At 44.9% G+C, this 19,971-nt stretch overlaps 1 protein-coding gene across 1 annotated transcript in view; it reads left to right on the forward strand.

Moving 5' to 3' along the window:
• The window catches only part of GEMIN5 (gem nuclear organelle associated protein 5), a 51,545-nt gene extending 36,986 nt beyond the window's left edge, over window positions 1–14,559 (forward strand). Inside the window, exons 21-28 of the mRNA XM_030825980.1 lie at window positions 739–886; window positions 2,917–3,036; window positions 3,580–3,790; window positions 5,876–6,127; window positions 9,847–10,009; window positions 10,647–11,148; window positions 12,962–13,058; window positions 13,659–14,559. Coding sequence (XP_030681840.1) covers window positions 739–886; window positions 2,917–3,036; window positions 3,580–3,790; window positions 5,876–6,127; window positions 9,847–10,009; window positions 10,647–11,148; window positions 12,962–13,058; window positions 13,659–13,826 — 1,661 coding nt within the window. The 3' untranslated portion in view covers window positions 13,827–14,559. The remainder of the gene's footprint in view (window positions 1–738; window positions 887–2,916; window positions 3,037–3,579; window positions 3,791–5,875; window positions 6,128–9,846; window positions 10,010–10,646; window positions 11,149–12,961; window positions 13,059–13,658) is intronic.
• The last annotated feature ends 5,412 nt before the right edge of the window (window positions 14,560–19,971 follow it).

The following is a 19,971-nucleotide window of genomic DNA, read 5'->3' on the forward strand; positions in this document are numbered from 1 at the left end:
AGGCTAGGCGTTCAGACCTATAGGGCACTGTTAATTATGCCTGTGAATAGCCACTGTACTCTAGTCTGGGCAACATCATGAGACCTTGTCTCTTTAAAAAAAAAAAAAAAATGCTGGGTGTGGTGATTCCTGATTCATGCCTGTAATACCAGCATTTCGGGAGGCCGAGGTGGGCAGGTCAGTTGAGCCCAGGAGTTTGCCACCAGCCTAGGCAACATGGCAAAACCCCATCTCTACAAAAAAATTAAAAAATTATCTGGGCATGGTGGCATGTACCTGTAGTCCCCGCTACTTGGGAGGCTGTGGTGGGAGGATCACCTGAACCCAGGGAGGTTAAGGCTGCAGTGAGCCATTATTGTGCTACTGCGCTCCAGCCTGAGCCACAGAGCAAGACCCTGTCTTAAAAAACAATAAAAGGAAAGGGAAAAAAAAAACAACAACACGTAGGCATGTTACCTTTGGCTCATCAATTCTGATTATAGGAATTTAACTGTGCTCACACATTCCTTTCTGTATCTTTTCAGCTTTGTACTGTTTTGTTTGTGTTACATAATCAAACAATTGATGTTTCAGAATGTGTAGATGAAGCAGATGATCCGTAATGGTAGCTGAATTGGTATCTAAATGTTCTGCTGAATGCATTGACTGAAAACAAGCCTTTTTCAACCCAAATGTACTGGGTATTGTTTTTACTTTTTCTTCAACTGTTTTTTTAACCACCATCTTTTATTTTTTCAGCTGGCTACCATGTGTGGCTATGGGCTGTGGAAGCTTTTGCCAAACAGCTGTGCTTTCAGGATCAGTATGTCAAGGCTGCTTCTCACCTACTTTCCATCCACAAAGTGTATGAAGCTGTGGAGCTGCTCAAGTCAAACCATTTTTACAGGTCTGTGTGGTCCTAGAGTTGGGATAATACTTGGACATAATGTGAAAATAACCTAAACTTCTCTATTGTTAAAGTAACATAAATGGAAGAAACAGTCCTCCTGCTTCAGCCCCCTGAGTAACTGGGACCACTCAGGAGGTGCATGCCACCATATCCAACTAATTTTTTAGTTTTTTGTAGAGACAGAGTTTTGCTATGTTGTCCAAGCTGATTTCCAACTCTTGGGCTCAAGCGATCCTCCTGCCTCAGCCTCACAAAGTGCTGGGATTACAGGCATGAGCCACCATGCTTGGCCAAGATTTTCTTTTTGTTCTACCCCGCTTTGGTTTTGTTGTCTTCCTTTAGAGAGTGTTGAACTTTGTTTTGGTAAGTAGTGAAGTTGCGTATCAGCTTGATCTTTTCATGGCTTGTTTTTAAACTTTGTTAGGGCAAGTTTATCATATTCTAGAATTAGTTTGGACCTCCTGCATTCTGATATCTTTCTTGAACGCCTTAGGCATTCAACAAATCAAAACTCAGATGTCTCCAAGTCCTGAGTAAGCTCTGGGAATTGTTCAGCTTACAGTTACCTAGTCATTCTTTGTTTAGACTTAAGGAGTTTCCTTTACATACGTGGCTTTTAATTTAGCCAAAGACTCAATGGGATCTCCAGGCAGAGTTGTGGATGTCTTTCTCTGGACAGCTTCCTCCTTCCTAGTATTCTGCCCCTCAGATTTCCATTGTTTCCTCTTCTCAACTCAGAGACTGCTGAGGTTTTGCTCGGGTTTTCCTTAGGAAAATGGCTTTGGGCAGAAAGCCAGTGCCAAGATAGGGCTCCCATCATTTGTTTCTGTTCTCTTAGGGCTGACCGTCCTGTGCTGCCTCTTACCCGGTATCTGAAAACAGTTGTTTCAGACATTTTGTCCAGTTTTTTAGTTTTATGGCAGGAAGGTAGGTCTGGTCCCAGTTATTCCATCATGGCTGGAAGTAGAAGTCCCAAAATACTTTCAAAATATTGCTCTCTCTAGATCACTTTAATCTGATAAAACACTTTTTTCCCAGCTACAACTTTATGTTGGCTACAACTCAGCAGTTGTATGTCATTTGAAAAATAGATCTGTTTACTGAGTTGTTCAGATCTTCCAAATGTTAACATATCTTATTATAAAATACTACATTCCTTACTATCACCATCAGTCTCATCAGAAAATTCTAACTTATGGGAAACTGTCAAGCACACAAGTGGTAGGTACAAGTTTCCTAAAATTCTAATTTTTGCTAGAAAACTTGCATTTTATCATTAGTAGCAAATACTGTTGGTTGTTTTTAATGAAGTGGTAGGCCTACTTTGTTCATTTTTGAGAAAAACATCTGCCAAATACCCAACACTGAATAACTGTTATTTATGTTATTCATTTTTTTTTTTTAGAAGAAAGGAGGTTCTATGAAAAAAGCAGCCAGTTTAGCTTGTAATCTGTTCATATAGGTGTTTCCTAGGGACAACCATCCTACTTTGGAATGCAGCAGAGAACACACAATGTTCTTCCCATTTGTCACACAGAATATTAAAGTGTTTTGGACTTGATGGATTTAGTAAAATTCTTAATTTTTACTGCTTCATTAAGGGCATTCTTCCTTTTTTTCCACTGTAAGAGCCACTGCCTTCTTTCTTAGATGCCAGGTTTACCAACCATTGCTTTTGCACAATCAGTGCAAATGTCAACACTTTTTTTTTTTTTTTTATAAAAAAGCACGTAACTGACTCTTAGCATTGTTACAAAAATAGTTTTAACCTCATGAACCCTCTGAAAGGTTCTTGAGGACCCCCCAGGAATCCATAGACCACAATTTAAGAACTGCCGATCTAAGTGAAGAAACGAATGCAGCATATGTTTCTAATTTGTCTGTATAATGCAAGTGCAGTTTTTTAAAGGAAGTTGGAACAATAAGACAATGCAAAAGGGACAATTTGTCCTGTCTTACAGCCCCTCCTAGGACCATACACAGAGGAGCCTTTTCAGATTGGCTAAAGGGTCTGTTCTTGCCTTTAGGGAAGCTATTGCGATTGCCAAGGCCCGGCTGCGCCCAGAAGACCCAGTCCTGAAGGACTTGTACCTCAGCTGGGGAACCGTCCTAGAAAGAGATGGCCACTATGCCATAGCAGCCAAATGGTAAGCCTGAGGAGTGGAGGGATGCATCCAACATAGAATAGCTTTTGCCAGGAAGGGGGAGGACAAGAATACAAGTAATAAGTTTAGAGGTGGAGGTAAAGCAGCGAGAAATTATTTAAAAGATATGTATATTCAACTTAGTTTCATAACACTCATCAGGAACTACCTCCTGATTTATTTATATAAGTCACTATAACTATTCAAGAAAAACCTCAGTAGCAGATTCAGAAATTATGCATTTTTCTAACGGTCTCTTATAACATCAAATAAAGGAACCTCAACCCATGCTGGATTGAACCCAACAGAGGAGTCATTCCCTCTCATTTTCCTTATGTCCTTAACCTACATGCTATTGTTTCTCATACACTCTGCTGAGTTGTGCTGGCCTCAGCCTTCACAGGAACAACCGGGGCAGTGACATATCTGGGACCACAGGAAGGCACATGCAGCAAAGTGGATAGAAAGAAATGATTCCATCCTCTAGGAGTGGGAATAAAAGATCTGTTTAATGATATTTTCTTCACATTTTTATTCATATTATAGCTATTTAGGGGCCACTTGTGCTTATGATGCAGCCAAAGTTTTGGCCAAAAAGGGGGATGCAGCATCACTTAGAACGGCTGCAGAGTTGGCTGCCATCGTAGGAGAGGATGAGTTGTCTGCTTCCCTGGCTCTCAGATGTGCCCAAGAGCTGCTTCTGGCCAACAACTGGGTGGGAGCCCAGGAAGCCCTGCAGCTGCATGAAAGTCTACAGGTCAGTCCGTTATTTCATCTCCTAGTATATAAGAAGGAAGTGTCCCAAATCCTTTTCTAGTCAAATCCAAGTTAATAACCCAGTTGCACAAGCTGTGCCAATTTGGCAGGCGCAGCAAGCCCTGGCCAGGGCTGCCCCACTGAAGTACTATGACTTGTTGGCATATTCAGAGTAAGAGTTAATATGGTCATTCACAGTAATTCCCATTGCTTATGTTTGTACAGAACACCTATGAGCCGGGCACAGTGGCTCATGCCTGTAATCCCAGCACTTTGGGAGGCCGAGGCAGGCAGATCACTTGAGGTCAGGAGTTCGAGACCAGCCTGGACAACATGATGAATCCCCGTTTCAACTAAAAATATAAAAATTAGCCAAGCGTGGTGGCACACTTCTGTAATCCTAGCTACTTGGGAGGCTGAGGCAGGAGAATCACTTGAACCTGGAAGGCGGAGGTTGCAGTGAGCCAAGATCCAGCCTGGGCAACATAGTGGGACTCCGTCTCAAAAAAAAAAAAAAAAAAAAAAACACCTTAGTCAGCCCAGGCCTTGAGTTGGCAGTCTAGGATTTCTTCATTGATGTTATCAGCGCTGTCTTCCTTGAAGAGAGAATGGTTGGCCTCTAACAGAAATCATGGAACTCTACTTGTAAATGTCCCTCTTAACTGTAAGCTATGGAAAAAACTGGGCCAGATGCAGCAGATCACTTGAGGTTAGGAGTTCAAGACCAGCCTGGCCAACATAGCGAAATCTTGTCTCTGCTAAAAATAAAAAAATTAGCCAGGCATGGTGGCACACGTCTGTAATCTGGCTACTTGGGAGGCTGAGGCAGGAGAATTGCTTGAACCCAGGAGGCAGAGGTTGCAATGAACCAAGATTGTGTTACTGCACTGCAGCCTAGGTGGCAGAGTGAGACTCTTCAGAAAAAAAAGAGAAAAGTGTGGGAAAATGGAAATCTCTTATCTCTTAAATTTTTTTGTTCCCATCTGGTTAAAAATCAGTAACATACCACTGCCTTTTTGACACATCAAAACAAATTAAAGCATTGGCACTCTTACCTAGTTTCTAAAACATGTAAACATTTGATTCACTTTAGATAACTTTGTCAGATACTAACAAGAGTTTTTTAAGTTCTTTGTTCTCTAACAGAGTATGGGGCCTAAAGATGGTTTTTAGCTGAATATTTAGAGCCCAAGGAGCATGGTACATGGGGAGGTAGCTTTCTGGGAACAGCAGAATAAAAATGGAGGCGAAAATAGGACACCCTAAAAGATAATGCTACTGGGCATTATTTATAAAATGACCAAGTCTAGAGAGATTTTAATTTATCCACAATCAAAAAAAGTTTCCAGAATGACTGTTTCGCATTTTATTTTTACTCTTAAACAGCATCCTTAACAAAGCAAGAAAACCTAATAAGCATATGCTAAATATTCTGATAAGGGCTATTTTGGCTTTGTGGAACAGAGACTCTTGCAAGCTTAACTGAGAAGATATTGTTGTAGGAGTACACAAGGAATCTCATGGCAACTAAAAATCTAGTGAAAATAGATTTGCTAGGTCTTCTGTCTGTGCTTCTGTTTTCTTTTCTCCCAGCCAATTTCCTCAGTTAAACCTATTTAGACATGGCTCCTAATGCCTGTCCCAGCTCTTAGATCTACAAAGCTTGTCTGTTCCAGCACCTTTGGCCTATTATGCTTTTATTCCTGAGTCCAAAGTTTGGTCAGGGAGAAAGAACCTGATGAGCCCAGCCCATCTTTCCTCAAACTAGGCTACAAGGTTTAAGTGGCTGGTCTGTGTGTGTGGCTTAAATCATTGTGGGTAGGGCTACAGTTGGGATTCTGTGTTATAAAAATGGTTTCTTGAGCTCTAAGGATAGATTTCCCCCAAAAGGGACCTGGGAAGTGTATGTCAGATCGCCCCTTTTGTCCCTTTTCATGCATGACTCACATGGGGCAGGTAGCTCACTAATGTGCTTTGGTTGCTGCAGATACAAAGGGAAATACTTTGAAGGACTCAGGAGAGCTCTCGAGATCATCCGAGTGCTTTCCCTTTATAACAGTTCCTCTTCCTTGTTGTCGTGTTCCAGGGTCAGAGATTGGTGTTTTCCCTTCTGGAGCTACTGTCCAGGCATCTGGAGGAAAAGCAGCTTTCAGAGGGCAAAAGCTCCTCCTCTTACCACACTTGGACCACGGGCACCGAAGGGCCTTTCGTGGAGAGGGTGACTGCAGTGTGGAAGAGCATCTTCAGCCTTGACACCCCTGAGCAGTATCAGGAAGCCTTTCAGAAGCTGCAGAACATCAAGTACCCATCTGCTACAAATAATACGCCTGCCAAACAGGTAAGCTATCTGTACCAGCTTTTGACATTAATCACTCAGTGGTAAGACTTCCTTAATCCATGTATATTGTAACAGGGAAACAAGCAGAATACCAGACTCTGTTTCAGAAAAGGCTAAGGCATGCCCACGCCACCTGGAAAGATCCCTTCAGACTAATCAAAGCCCTTTAACTTTAAAGTTAGTATTAGATCAGTATTCCCTCTTTTTGTTTTGTTTTGTTTTATTTGTTTGAAGCTGGAGTGCAGTGGCATGATCTTGGCTCACTGCAACCGCCACCTCCCAGGTTCAAGCGATTCTCCTGCCTCAGACTCCCAAGAGCTGTGATTACAGGCATGTGCCACCATGCCCAGCCACTATTTCCTTTTCTACAAAAGTAAAATAAAAAATCTGAAGAATATAGGAAAGCAGAATAATGTAGTAACCCATCAACCAGAATTCACAGATGTTCACATTTTGTAATTTTTACTTTGTAGGGTTTTCTGGTTTCATTTTGTATTTTGATTTGAGAACTTTATGAAATGAAAACAGTACGGTGAAGTTGAAGTCCTTCTTCTTCCTTTCCTCTGCCCTTCACTCCTCCCCTAGCTCGCCACAGGCACCTCCTGTGTCAGTGCCACATATATTGTTTTGCAGTTTGCTTATTTCAGAGGCCATTGTTTGTAAAATCCATCCATGTTGATAAAAAGAGATCAGTTGATTTATTTTAATTGCTATGTCTGTCTTGTGAATATACCTACTTCTTTTTTTTCTTTTTTCTTTGTAGAGACTGGGTCTCACTGTTACCCAGGCTGGTCTCGAACTCCTCAAGTGATCCTCCTGCCTCAGCCTCCCAAAGTACTGGGATTACAGGCATGAGCCACTGTGCCTGGCATAGTTCTTTCCCTCATTTCAAAATGAGGGAACATTATGATATTTATGAGGATCAAGACTTCTCAAATGGTATATACTTTGAAAAACAGTTGGACAGTCTCTTTTTTTCTTTTTTTTTTTTTGAGACGGAGTCTTGTTATGTGCCCCAGGCTGGAGTGCAGTGGCGCGATCTCGGCTCACTGCAAGCTCCGCCTCCCGGGTTCACGCCATTCTCCTGCCTCAGCCTCCCGAGTAGCTGGGACTACAGGCGCCCGCCAACACACCCGGCTAATTTTTTGTATTTTTAGTAGAGACGGGTTTTCACTGTGTTAGCCAGGATGGTCTCGATCTCCTGACCTCATGATCCGCCCGCCTCGGCCTCCCAAAGTGCTGGGATTACAGGCTTGAGCCACCACGCCCAGCCTCTTTTTTTCTTTTCTTTTTTCCTTTTGTTTTTTTTATTTGTTTGTTTGAGGTGGAATTTTGCTCTTGTTGCTCAGGCTGGAGTACAATGGCACGATACCTGCTCACTGCAACCTCCACCTCCCAGGTTCAAGCAATTCTCCTGCCTCAGCCTCCCAAGTAGCTGGGATTACAGGCACTTGCCACCATGCCCGGCTAATTTTTTGTATTTTTAGTAGAGACGGGGGTTTCACCATGTTGGCCAGGCTGGTCTCAAACTCCTGACTTCATGATTCACCCACCTCGCCCTCCCAAAGTGCTAGGATTATAGGCATGAGCCACTGCAGCCGGCCTATTTTTTAGATTTTTAGTAGAGACAGGGTTTCACCATGTTGGTCAGGCTGGTCTTGAACTTCTTACCTGAGGTGATCCACCTGCCTCTGCCTCCCAAAGTGCTGGGATTACAAGCGTGAGCCACCACGCCCAGCCAGGCAGTTTCTTATGAAGTTGAACATGCACATGCCCCATGTCTCAGCAGTTCTGCTACCTAGATACTCCACTAAAACAATGAAATCAGATGGCCACACAAAGACTTTTACACAAATGTTTACAGCAGCTTAGCACACAATAGCCAAAAACTAGAAACAACCCAAATGTCCATTAACTGATGAATGTATATGCAAACTGTGTTGTGTCTATGCAGTGACATACTATACTGTTTAACAATAAAAAGGGCCAGGCTTGGTGGCTCACACCTGTAATCTCAGCATTTTGGGAGGCCAACGCGAGTGGATCACTTGAGCTCAGGAGTTCAAGACCAGCCTGGGCAACATGGTGAAAACCCGTCTCTAGTAAAAATACAAAAATTAGCCGGGTGTGGTAGCACAAGCCTGTAATCCCAGATACTAGGGTGGCTAAGGCAGGAGAATCGTTCAAATCTGGGAGACAGAGGCTGCAGTGAGCCAAGATGGCACCACTGCACTCCAGCCTGGGTAAGAGAATGAGACCCTATCTCAAAAAAAGATAAAGTAAAAAGGAACAAATTACTGCCACACAAATAATATCGGTGTTAGCCGGGCGTGGTGGTGGGTGCCTGTAGTCCCAGCCACTCGGGAGGCTGAGGCAAGAGAATGGTGTGAACCCAGGAGGCCGAGCTTACAGTGAGCCGAGATCGTGCCACTGCACTCCAGCCTGGGCGACAGAGCGAGACTCCATCTCAAAATAATAATAATAATAATAATATCAGTGAATCTCAAAAGCATTAAAGACACAAAAGACCATATACTCTGTGGTTCCATTTATATGAATTCTAGAAAAGAAAAAATTAAAATGACAAAACAACCAGTTCAGTGGTTGCCAGTGGGGTGGGGCCAGGAGATCTCCTGCAGAGGAGCCGGAGGGCATATATTCAGTTGATGAAAATGTTCTGTCTTGATTTTGCTGGTAGTTATGGAACTATATATGTTTCTCAGAACTTATCAAACTACATACTTAAAATTGAGCACATTTTTCTTAGTTGTACTCCAAGCTTTGTTTTATTTTGTTTTTGGTAGGTTTTTTTTTTGGTTTTTTTTTTTTTGTTTATTTGTTTTGTTTTGAGACAGAGTCTCACTCTGTCACCCAGGCTCGGGTGTAGTGGCTCACTGCAACCTCCACCTCTCGGGTTCAAGCGATTCTTCCGCCTCAGCCTCCCGAGTAGCTGGGATTACAGGCATGCGCCACCACGCCCGGCTAATTTTTGTTTTTTTTTTTTTTTTTAGAGACAGGCTTTCACCTCAGGTGATCCGCCGCCTCAGCCTCCCAAAGTGCTGGGATTATAGGTGTGAGCAACTGCACCCAGCCTTTATTTTGTTTTTAATTACAGCTTTTAGTTCCAGAAACTCACTTTTTGTTTTTTTGTTTGTTTGTTTGTTTTTGTTTTGAGAGGGAGTCTCACTCTCATGCTCAGGCTGGAGTGCAGTGGTGCAATCTCGGCTCACCACAACCTCCACCTTCCGGGTTCAAGCAATTCTCCTGCCTCAGCCTCCTGTGTAGCTGGGACTACAGGCAAGCGCCATCATGCCCAGCTAATTTTTGTGTTTTTAGTAGAGGCGGGGTTTCACCATGTTGGCCAGGCTGGTCTTGAACTCCTGACCTTGTGATCTGCCTGCCTTGGCCTCCCAAAGTGCTGGGATTACAGGTGTGAGCCACAGCGCCTGGCCCACTTTTTGTTTTAATTAAATGCAAATGTAAAGGTGTTTTCTCAGTGTGAACAGACTTTAACACCGGGATGTGCGTGTGCTGCTGTGCAGCTAGACATGAGAGTTTCTGATGTGGGAAGCAAAAACGGGTGGCGGAGAGAAGAGGAACTTTCAAAGTGTGAATTGTGTGCACTTGTTTCCAAATGCGGTTCACAGGAACAATTTGGTGGCATCCTCTGCGCCTACCGTGGGAGGATGTTTAACTCAGACTCTGGCTTCTCTCTCCAGCTCCTGCTTCACATTTGCCATGACTTGACCCTGGCAGTGCTGAGCCAACAGATGGCCTCCTGGGACGAGGCTGTGCAGGCGCTCCTTCGGGCAGTGGTCCGGAGCTATGACTCAGGGAGCTTCACCATCATGCAGGAAGTGTACTCAGCCTTTCTCCCTGACGGTAAATGACTCCCCCCTGCCTGAGACACACCCTTTGATGGACAACATCACCACCACTAGTGGTGTGGCACTGGGAGTACCTAGACTCTTAAAAGATGGAGATTGGCCAGCTGTGTCATTTTAGTAGAAAGTTTGGATTCTCTTACCCAAGCTTTTAAGAACAACTATACTGTTTCCTTTACCTGGCCCTACTCTCTTACAGCCTCCTGTCCACTTTCCACGCAGTTTAAGGGAGAGAGAAATAGGAATGTAGTTACGTATTAGTAAGAACAGAAAAGAACAGCAAAAAGATACATTCCTTGGGCTGCATAGTCAGTCACTGAACTAAATCATTGTGATTTTTCAGAGAGACAGTGTGATCTGTTGTTGTGGCCCCAGAGCCTTCAGTAGTACAAATAGAATACTCTATCATGCTTTGACTCCTAGGATGTAGTAATGAGAACATTGTCCCAAGTCAGGAAATGTTCAGCCTCCAGTTGGCTCTTGGTGGAAAGGCGTGTGGCCCCGTGGATCGCACTGTTGTCCTTTTTCCTGGGGTCTGCTTCTTGGGTGATAAGAAATAGAACATAAGGACAGGAAGCCAGATTTCTGGCAACTAGAGAAATGCATGACCCAGTATCTTTTTCCTCTTTTCCTAGGCTGTGACCACCTAAGAGACAAGTTGGGGGACCATCAATCCCCTGCCACACCAGCTTTCAAAAGTTTGGAGGCCTTTTTTCTTTATGGGCGTCTGTATGAATTCTGGTGGTCTCTCTCCAGGCCTTGCCCAAATTCCAGTATCTGGGTAAGAGCTGGTGACAGAACACTCTCTGTAGAGCCAAGCCAGCAGTTAGACACTGCCAGCACTGAAGAAACGGACCCTGAAACTTCTCAGCCAGAGCCAAACAGGCCTTCAGAAATAGACTTGAGACTCACAGAAGAAGGTGAGCGAATGCGGAGTACTTTTAAGGAGCTCTTTTCAGAAAAGCATGCCAGTCTCCAAAACTCACAGAGAACTGTTGCTGAAGTCCAAGAGACCTTGGCAGAAATGATCCGCCAACACCAGAAGAGTCAACTCTGTAAACCCACAGCAAATGGTCCTGATAAGAAGGAACCGGAAGTAGAAGCAGAGCAGCCCCTCTGCAGTTCTCAGAGCCAATGGTAAGTACTGAGGCAAGTACAAGATGGAATGAAAAATAACCCTGCTGGCTAGGAACAGTGGCTCATGCCTATAATCCCAGCACTTTGGGAGGCTGAAGCAGGCGGATCACTTGGCCCAGGAGTTCACCACCAGCCTGGGCAACAAAGCGAGACCGTGTCTCTCCAAAAAAAAAAAAAAAAAAAAAAAAAAGGCCGGGCACAGTGGATCACGCTTGTAATCCCAGCACTTTGGGAGGCTGAGGTGGGCGGATCACTTGAGGTCAGGAGTTTGAGACTAGCCTGGCCAACATGGTAAAACCCCATCTCTACTAAAAATACAAAAATTAGCTGGGTATGGTGGCACATGCCTGTAATCCCAGCTACCTGGGGGGCTGAGGCCAGAGAATCGCTTGAACCTGGGCAGCAGAGGTTGCAGTGAGTCAAAATCGCACCAATGTACTCCAGCCTGGGCATCAGAGGGAGACTTCATCTCAAAAAATACAAATAAAATAACCAGGTGTGGTGGCATGTACCCTGTAGCTACTTAAGAGGCTGAGGCAGGAGGATCACTTGAGGCCAGGAGCTCAAGTTCAGCCTGGGCGCAACATATTTTGAGACCCTGTCTCTAGAAAAATTAATTTTTTTAAATTAGCCAGTTGTGGTGGCATGCACTTGTAGTCCCAGCTACTCATGAGGCTGAGGTGGGAGGATCACTTAAGCCCAGGAGTTCGAGGCTGTAGTGAGATACGATCGTGCCACTCATACCAGCCTGGTTGACAGACCCTGTCTCTACAAAAAAAAATTAAATTTTAAGAAGCCAGGTGACAATGGAATTTTATTTATAAAATGAGATAAAAGTTACCCAGGCAGGGGAATATGCTCTCAGGGCTTCCTGAGGGCTGTGTCATAGGCAAAAGTTTAAATTTAAAAAAAAAATTTAAAATAAAAAAAGGTAAAAGCTACCCAGGCATAACAAAAGATAATCCAATTCAAGGATGGGCAAAGGACTTGAATAGACATTTCTCTAAAAAGCCAGTAAGCACAGGAAATGATGCCCAACATCTCATCATTGGGGTACAGTGAAGCAGCACTTCATAGCCATTAGGCTACTATCAGAGAAACAGAACAAGTGTTGGGGAGGATGCAGAGGCATTGGAACCCTTGTGCCTGTTGGTGGGAATGTAAAATGATGCAGCCACTGTGGAAAACAGTATAGCAGCAGTTCCTCCAGAAATGTAAAATAGAATGACCATAGGATCCAGCACTTCCACATCTGGGTATACACCCAAAAGAATTGAAAGCAGGGTCTGAAATATGTGCACACCTGTGTTCATAGCAGCATTATTCATAATACCCAAAACACAGGAGCAACCTGAGTATCCACTGACAGATGAATGGATAAGCAAAATGTGCTATATCCATACAGTGGAATGTTATTCAGCCTTACGAAGGAAGGACATTATGCTGAGTGAAATAAGCCAGTCACAAAAAGACATACACTATATGACTCCACTTATATGAGCCACTCAAAATAGTTAAAATCATAGAGACAGAAGGTAGAATAATGTTGACAGGGGCTAAGGGAAGCAGAATGAGAAGTTAATGTTTAATGGGTATAAAATTCCAGTTTTACAAAACGACAAGAGTTTTGGAAACGGGTGGTGGGGATGTTTTTCACAACATTATGAATTTATTTAAAATCACTGAGCTATATTTTTAAATGGCTAAGATGGTAAGCTTTATGTTATATACATTTTGCCACAGTAAAAACAATGGGAGAAAAATGTTACCCAGGGCAAGACATACAACTTACACTTTTTATTTTTTTCCCTAGTAAAGAAGAAAAAAATGAGCCACTTTCTCTGCCTGAATTAACCAAAAGGCTTACAGAGGCAAATCAGAGAATGGCGAAATTTCCTGAGAGCATTAAGGTAAGAGTTAAAGCAGTTCATTTGGTAAAGCATCACTTTTTGTGTTATCACTCAACTATACCACATTCTTATAAAGGTCAGCTATCTCTCTGTTCAGTTTCTAAAATCTCTACCCATTCATATGTGCCTAAGAATTTAGAATCCAATTACTTTGGTTAGCTAAAATGTTTTGTGAGAGTAGAATTATTGATCACAGAAATAATTTTATACCTCAGTCTTCAGAGAAACCAAATAAATTTAATAGGTAAGAAGTAAAATTTAAATTGATGCCATGTATTAGATAGCTTACAGATGGACAGGTCTTTTTGGCTGTGGGCCCAAATATTAATAGGACCATTTTTAAGGGTCGATTTGCATAGGGCTGTAGAAAGAGATTGTGCCATTGAGAAGGACATCCCAGTGGCCATCCCAGTTTTGAGTGTCATTTCTCCTTGGAGTAACTGTTGAAGAGAAAGACAGGACATTGCCTTAGGAGAGAGCTGGCTCAGCTGTGTCCAAGAAGTGTCTATAGATGAACCTGAGTGACTGGTGCCTTCGTGCAGGTGTTTGTGGCTCTTTTGCAAATGCTTCCTTATTCATCCTCATGTCATCATCTTTCAGGCCTGGCCCTTCCCAGATGTGCTGGAGTGCTGCCTTGTCCTGCTTCTCATCAGGTCCCACTTTCCTGGCTGCCTGGCCCAGGAAATGCAGCAGCAGGCCCAAGAGCTCCTTCAGAAATATGGCAACACGAAAACTTACAGAAGACACTGCCAGACCTTCTGCACATGAATTTTCACACACCTTGAAGAAACTGCCAAATTGAAAATGTTTGACACCTTTCACCTCTGCAGTTACGCCTCACCAGACATTCATTCTGGTCCCTAGATGTTTTTGCAGTTATCCAAAAGAATACAAACGAGGATTAAGTTTGAATCAACCCTGCCTACCGATAGACACGGTGGATCTGACTTTAGACTCAGTTGTGGTCTCCTGCTAGAGGGAAGATCATGAAAAGCCCACAGTAGTTATTCAGAACTAACACCTGCAGAGTGTTGGTCATCTCTACAGCCTTAGGCAGGTTTCACCCAAAGAGGAGAAACTTCTGTCGTCACCCAAAGTGTTACATGCTTAAAACACAAGCTACCTTTATAAATACTTCATCTGATCAGAAATATGTCATGCTTGTTTGAGATGGAGTTGCTGCATTTTAGGACTATTGATACCTTTTTAAAATTGTTTTTATAATATTTAATTTGAAAGAGGAGACCCTTCTCTCTCTACTCTTTCATAGATTGAAGTTTGAATATGAAATAGGCCTTAACCATCATGTTGACTCTCCTGTCAGAATTTTAGGTTGGAAATTTGGATTTATTCTTTTATGTAATTGCTTATTTGAACATATCACTTACTAAAGCTTTAGAAGAAGTGATTCAAATGTGTGTTTTCCCTTCAGTTTTATAACAAATGGATTGATGGCAGTTAAATAGCTCAGGAATAAATTACTGTTTCAATGGTTCTTAAACTTTCTTGGATCATACGATCCTTTTGAGAATCAGATTAAAGCCAAAGATACTCTTTGGAGAAAAATGCATATTCCTAATGTTGCATAGATGACCTTTGGATTACTGGATTCCGACTATTGGGACCCTAAATACTGTTCAATTATAAATCTTTTTTTCTCCTCCTTGGTTATTTAAACAGTTGAAGAGTGTCAGGAACAGATGTTTCTGTAATGTCATAGTTGCTAGCATGGGAAAATCAGTGTCTGGCATGGGTGTGAGAAGGAACACTCCTTTCAGATAATTGAACTGTTTAGGATTCATTGTGAAGGCTTTTCTGCTCACGTTTGTAGTTTATTTTTCAATTAATTCCTAGGATTGGGGTTGTTGGGACAGTAAGAATGAAACTCATTTACAGGAAGTCCCAGGAAGGAAAAAGTTTGAGGCAGTTTTCAAAGACGTGTATGTGCCTGGCATTAGAGTTTAATAAACTCTACAAAGGGAGATACTGTAGAATTTAGATCCTCACAGTTCTTCATACAGTTAAGTGAACTTTAGGAAGACGATGCTTTGTTACCAGGGATGGAGAATCTTTCTTGATTGCAAAGACATAAATAGGCATGGCTAGGTAGAAAACTGGACACCAGTTCTACCAACTGCTAAAATGAACTTTACTTACAGAGGTGGAAAAAATATATACTCCCTTCCACTTGAGTAAAGAGTGATATTATTGTTAAACTAGAATTCTAAATTCCTTTGTGATCTGTGGGAAGCATCACCTGTGGGTGGAGGAGTCCTGCTCACTCCTCAGTTACTGCTTTGGTAAGAACAAGATTTACTATTTGAGTCCGGGCGTGGTAGCCCTGTTGGGATGCCTGTAATCCCAACACTTTGGGAGACCAAGGCAAGTGAATCACTTGAGGAAAGGAGTTTGAGACCAGCTAGGCAGTATATATGGAGGCAGTATATATTTGAGACCAACATTTGGCAGTATATATGGAGGGGCTGAATTGCACTCAGTTGCCTGGTGCTATGGTGCATGCCTGTACTCTGGATACTGTGGAGGTTGAGGCGGGAGGATTGCTTGAGGCCAGGAGTTCAGGGCCAGCCTGGGCAACATAGCGAGCTCCCATCTCTATAAGTAATAAAATTTTTAAAATGAATTATGGCTGGGCACAGTGGCTCACACCTGTAATCCTAGCACTTTGGGAGGCTGAGGCAGGCAGATCACCTGAAGTCAGGAGTTCGAAACCAGCCTGGCCAACATGGAGAAACCCTGTCTCTACTAAAAATACAAAAATCGGCTGGGCATGGTGGCACATGTCTGTAATCCCAGTGTTGGAAATAAGAGCTCAGAGACAAAGAAAATGAGCACTCAAACAAAAGACTTCTCAGCAAGGTAAATTTACATCTGCAGAAGGGTGCTGCTGCCTGTTAGGTAACAAGAGCACCCTAATGGCGCTGGTTCCGGGTTCTTCTTCCTCCCCAACACAGGCCCGCCAAAAGGAGCCAATCAGAGGTCACGCCTTCCCTCCTCAGCCTAGACCCAGCCCCTCAGCCAACCAGCGACCCCTACGTAACGTCCCTAGGCATAAAAGACGGAGGCTGCAGAGCCCTCGCTCTCTTCTTCCACTTCGGCTCTCCCTCGGACCCCTCCAATAAAGATCTCTTGACTGCAACCGGTGTGGCGTGGTCTGAGTCTGAGCCTACAGAGTCACCCTTTCATTGGTACCGTGACTCAGATTGGGACTCCCCGCCTTTGGTGGGACCCCAATCTCTCTCAGGCTCAGACCAGGCCCCGGTCAGTCTTCGCCCATTTTCCTGTTCGCCACGCTCTTCGCCCACCACCAGCCTCATCTCAGTAAGTTTTCCCCTCCTGGGCCTACCTCTCGGGCAAATCGCCAGACCGTAGCCACTCCCGTGACAAACACATTTCGCCCGACGGCAGTGGTAGGCCCCTATCATTCACTTCCCCTCCTCGACCCGCCCCGCAGGGAACGGAGTTTTCTCCCTCTCCTCCTCGCCCCTCCGGCCTGAGCCTCCGCCCCGCACCATACTGTTGGCTACATACAAAATCCTGGTACCAGGTGGCTCACGGTCCCTCGGCCATCCTGTTGGCCCTTCAGTCCCTTCGCCTTGGTGATGACCAACCGAAGGCTCTGAACCTGGTTACAGTGTTCGGCTAATTAGGGGACGCCCTCTTAGCCATCACTGCCCCTTCTCCCGCTGTGGGAGGCTCCGCATCCCTGCCAGCCGACTCCCCCCTAAAATGCCTTCTAGACAATCTGGCTACCCTAGGCCTTGCCGCCGACCTCAAACCTAAACGCTTAATCAAATTCACAACCCCTTAAACAACCAAAATAAATGACCCATTTATGGGCCTCTAAATATTGTGAACGAACAGGAGAATGGGAAGAGATCCCCTATGCCCACAGCCCCGTATAACCCTCAACATCATATCGCTGCCCTCACCTTCCCGCAATCTTAATTAACTCCATATCACCACCCTCAGCCCCATCCTCCGGCCGCTGCCCGGCCAGCGGCAGCCCCGCCCTTTACCACTTCCCCCAACCTCTCTCTCCTTTCCCCTTCCTCCACATGCCCCCAGTCAAGAAATTCAAATTCCTCCTAGTCTTAGTGGACACGTTCTCTGGGTGGGTTGAAGCTTTCCCCACCACCAACAAGCGAGCCACTACAGTCGCCTCACTCCTCCTCACCGAAATTATCCCACGGTTTGGAATACCCTCCTCCTTCCAGTCAGACAATGGCCCAGAATTTGTCTCCCAGATCTCACAACACATTGAGACAGCCCTAAACATCCCCTGGCACTTCCATATTCCCTATCATCCTCAATCTTCAAGCAAGGTAGAGCGTACTAACCACTCCCTTAAAGAAACTCTCACTAAACTCTCTCTCGAACTATATCTAGACTGGACTAAACTTTTACCCTTAGGCCTCTTTAAGCTGCGAGCACTCCCAAAAAAACCCTCTCTAATATCCCCTTTCGAGATCATGTACGGCCGCCCCCCTCTTCCTCCAGGTATCACCCCGTCTTCCAGTCCTCTCCCCTCCGACATCCACCCTCCCCTCCTTACCTTTATCCGGTCACAATTATGAAAGCAGCAAGATCTCATACTCCCGGATACGTCCAACCCTCACCCCCCCTTCCCTCTATCCCCAGGCCAGTGGGTTTACTATTGTCTGCCCCAGCCTTCCCACACCCCTCAACTAACTCCAAAATGGACGGGGCCTCTCCAGTTAACACTTTGTACCCCTTCCGCAGCCAGGCTCCAAGAATCTCCTCACCGCTTAACTCCTTGGCTTCACATTTCCAGGTTGAAACCAGCCGCAGGTCCAGACAGCCCAAGAACCAGGACCTCCGCCTCACGCTACGTCTCTACCCCTATACCTAACCAACCCTTAAAAATCCGCATTTCCAAGGTTCCTTCCCTCCCACCTATCCCCGAAGATTAACATGCTGCTCCTCCTCCTCGTCTCTACAGCCTTACTCTTCTACTCCCCCTCCCTTTCACAGGCCCCATACTACTTCTTCACTCTCAAGGAGACATACACTCAAGGCCGTAGGGTTCACACAAATGTTCTTAGTTATACCAACTGTTCTCTCAATGCCTCCAGCATAAATCTCACCGTCCCTTATCTAACCATGATAGATAACCATTGGACCACGGCTACACAAATTAAATTTGCACTGTGCTTCAAACACCAACAGACCGACCAACAGTGCAAAACACAGTGGCCTCAATGCTATGGCTGTTCCTAGTGCTATTGCCACATGAACTGGGCAACGGACTGGACCCTCGGCAAATCCAACCGGCCCTCAGCTCAACCCTTTCTGTACTATACGCGAAGTAAAGGGTTTATGAATATTAGCCGCGGCATCCACATTTCTGACCCAGCCAATTCAGTCTGGGGAGAAGGGGTGACTGGAGGCATTTACCCTAGCAATGCATACTCCTACCCAGTGCAGACCCTTACCATCACCCGCACTTACAAAACGCCCCCCCAAAATCTCACTTCCCGGCATCTCCGGAGACATCTCTCAAGCCGCCGAAGACCTCCTCCAGCAGCTAGACTCCTCCTCCGTTTCCATCTCAGTACAGCAGTCCTGGCTCTTACTTCTACAGGAAGGAATCCAACTGTTAAACGCCTCTAATATCTCTCCCTCCAACTGCTTCCTATGTGCCAGCCTTAATAAACCGCCACTTACTGCTGTTCCTGTCACCCTCCCTAACACTACCAACACTTCTGATCATTCACCACCCCCCAACACCCCCTTAATATCCGGTGTTCCCCTTTTCAATACGTCCCAGGCCGTTACCTGCTACACAGACTCCCCTGAATCCTTTTCCTTCTGCAATACCTCCACCTCCTACCCTAACTCTTCCGCCCCCAATGGATACTTCTGGCGTAACCACACTCTTTACAAAACAATCAATTCCTCCATCAATACCACCTGCTTCCCCGTCACACTCCTGCCAGAACTTACCCTCCTCTCCCTTTCCGAAGGGACCACCGCCTTCAACCTTAACCACCCTCCCATAAATCAGGCCCCAAGAAGAAGACAGGCTGTCTTTATACCTGCCATCCTTGGCCTCTCCCTTGCAACCTCCCTTCTAGGCTCCGCTCTAGGGGCCACCTCCCTCGGATACGGAGTCTCGCAGGTTAATGAATTAAAGATACACCTAGAATCCACTATTGAACAAACTGCGCAGTCACTAGCCGCCCTGCAACGACAAATCACCTCTTTAGCCGGAGTAGTCCTCCAAAACCGCAGAGCCCTAGACCTCCTGACAGCTGAAAAGAGGCACATGCATTTTCCTCCAAGAAAGCTGTTGTTACTTTATTAATGAGTCCCAGGTTGTCGAGACTAACATAAAAAATCTTAATGACATAAGACAAAAACTCCTCGAAACGAATACAGGCTTCTCACTTTGGGACACTCTAAAAATGCCTCTTTTAGCTTGGGTCCTACCATTTCTCGGACCCCTCCTAGGAATAGCGGCCTTTTGTACTTTCCTCCTCTGCCTAATAAAGTTCATGCAACAACGAATCTCCTCCTTATCTAACCAGACTTTTAACCAGCTTCTCATCAGGCACTACCAACTCCTAGCAACCGAAGAAGACGACCAGGACTCACCTACCCATGGCCTCCACCTCCAGGACCTGTAATTTCTTAGATTTCCTCCAGGCCCTCCAAGAAGATATGTGGCTCATAGCAGATCTTTCCCTGCCATACGGATGGCTCGCGTCCATAGATGACCTCTACTTACAAGGGACATTTTAGACTTCACACCCCGGGAAGTGTTCACCTTCAGCGCCGTCTTCTTTGGCCTCCTGCTGTTGCTCTGCCCCTACAGTCCTCCAATATCCCTTCCCCACGATGCCCCCGTTCAGCAGGAAGTAGCCAGACGAAC

Source organism: Nomascus leucogenys, chromosome 2 (assembly GCF_006542625.1).
Source record: "Nomascus leucogenys isolate Asia chromosome 2, Asia_NLE_v1, whole genome shotgun sequence".
Taxonomy (NCBI): Eukaryota; Metazoa; Chordata; class Mammalia; order Primates; family Hylobatidae; genus Nomascus; species Nomascus leucogenys.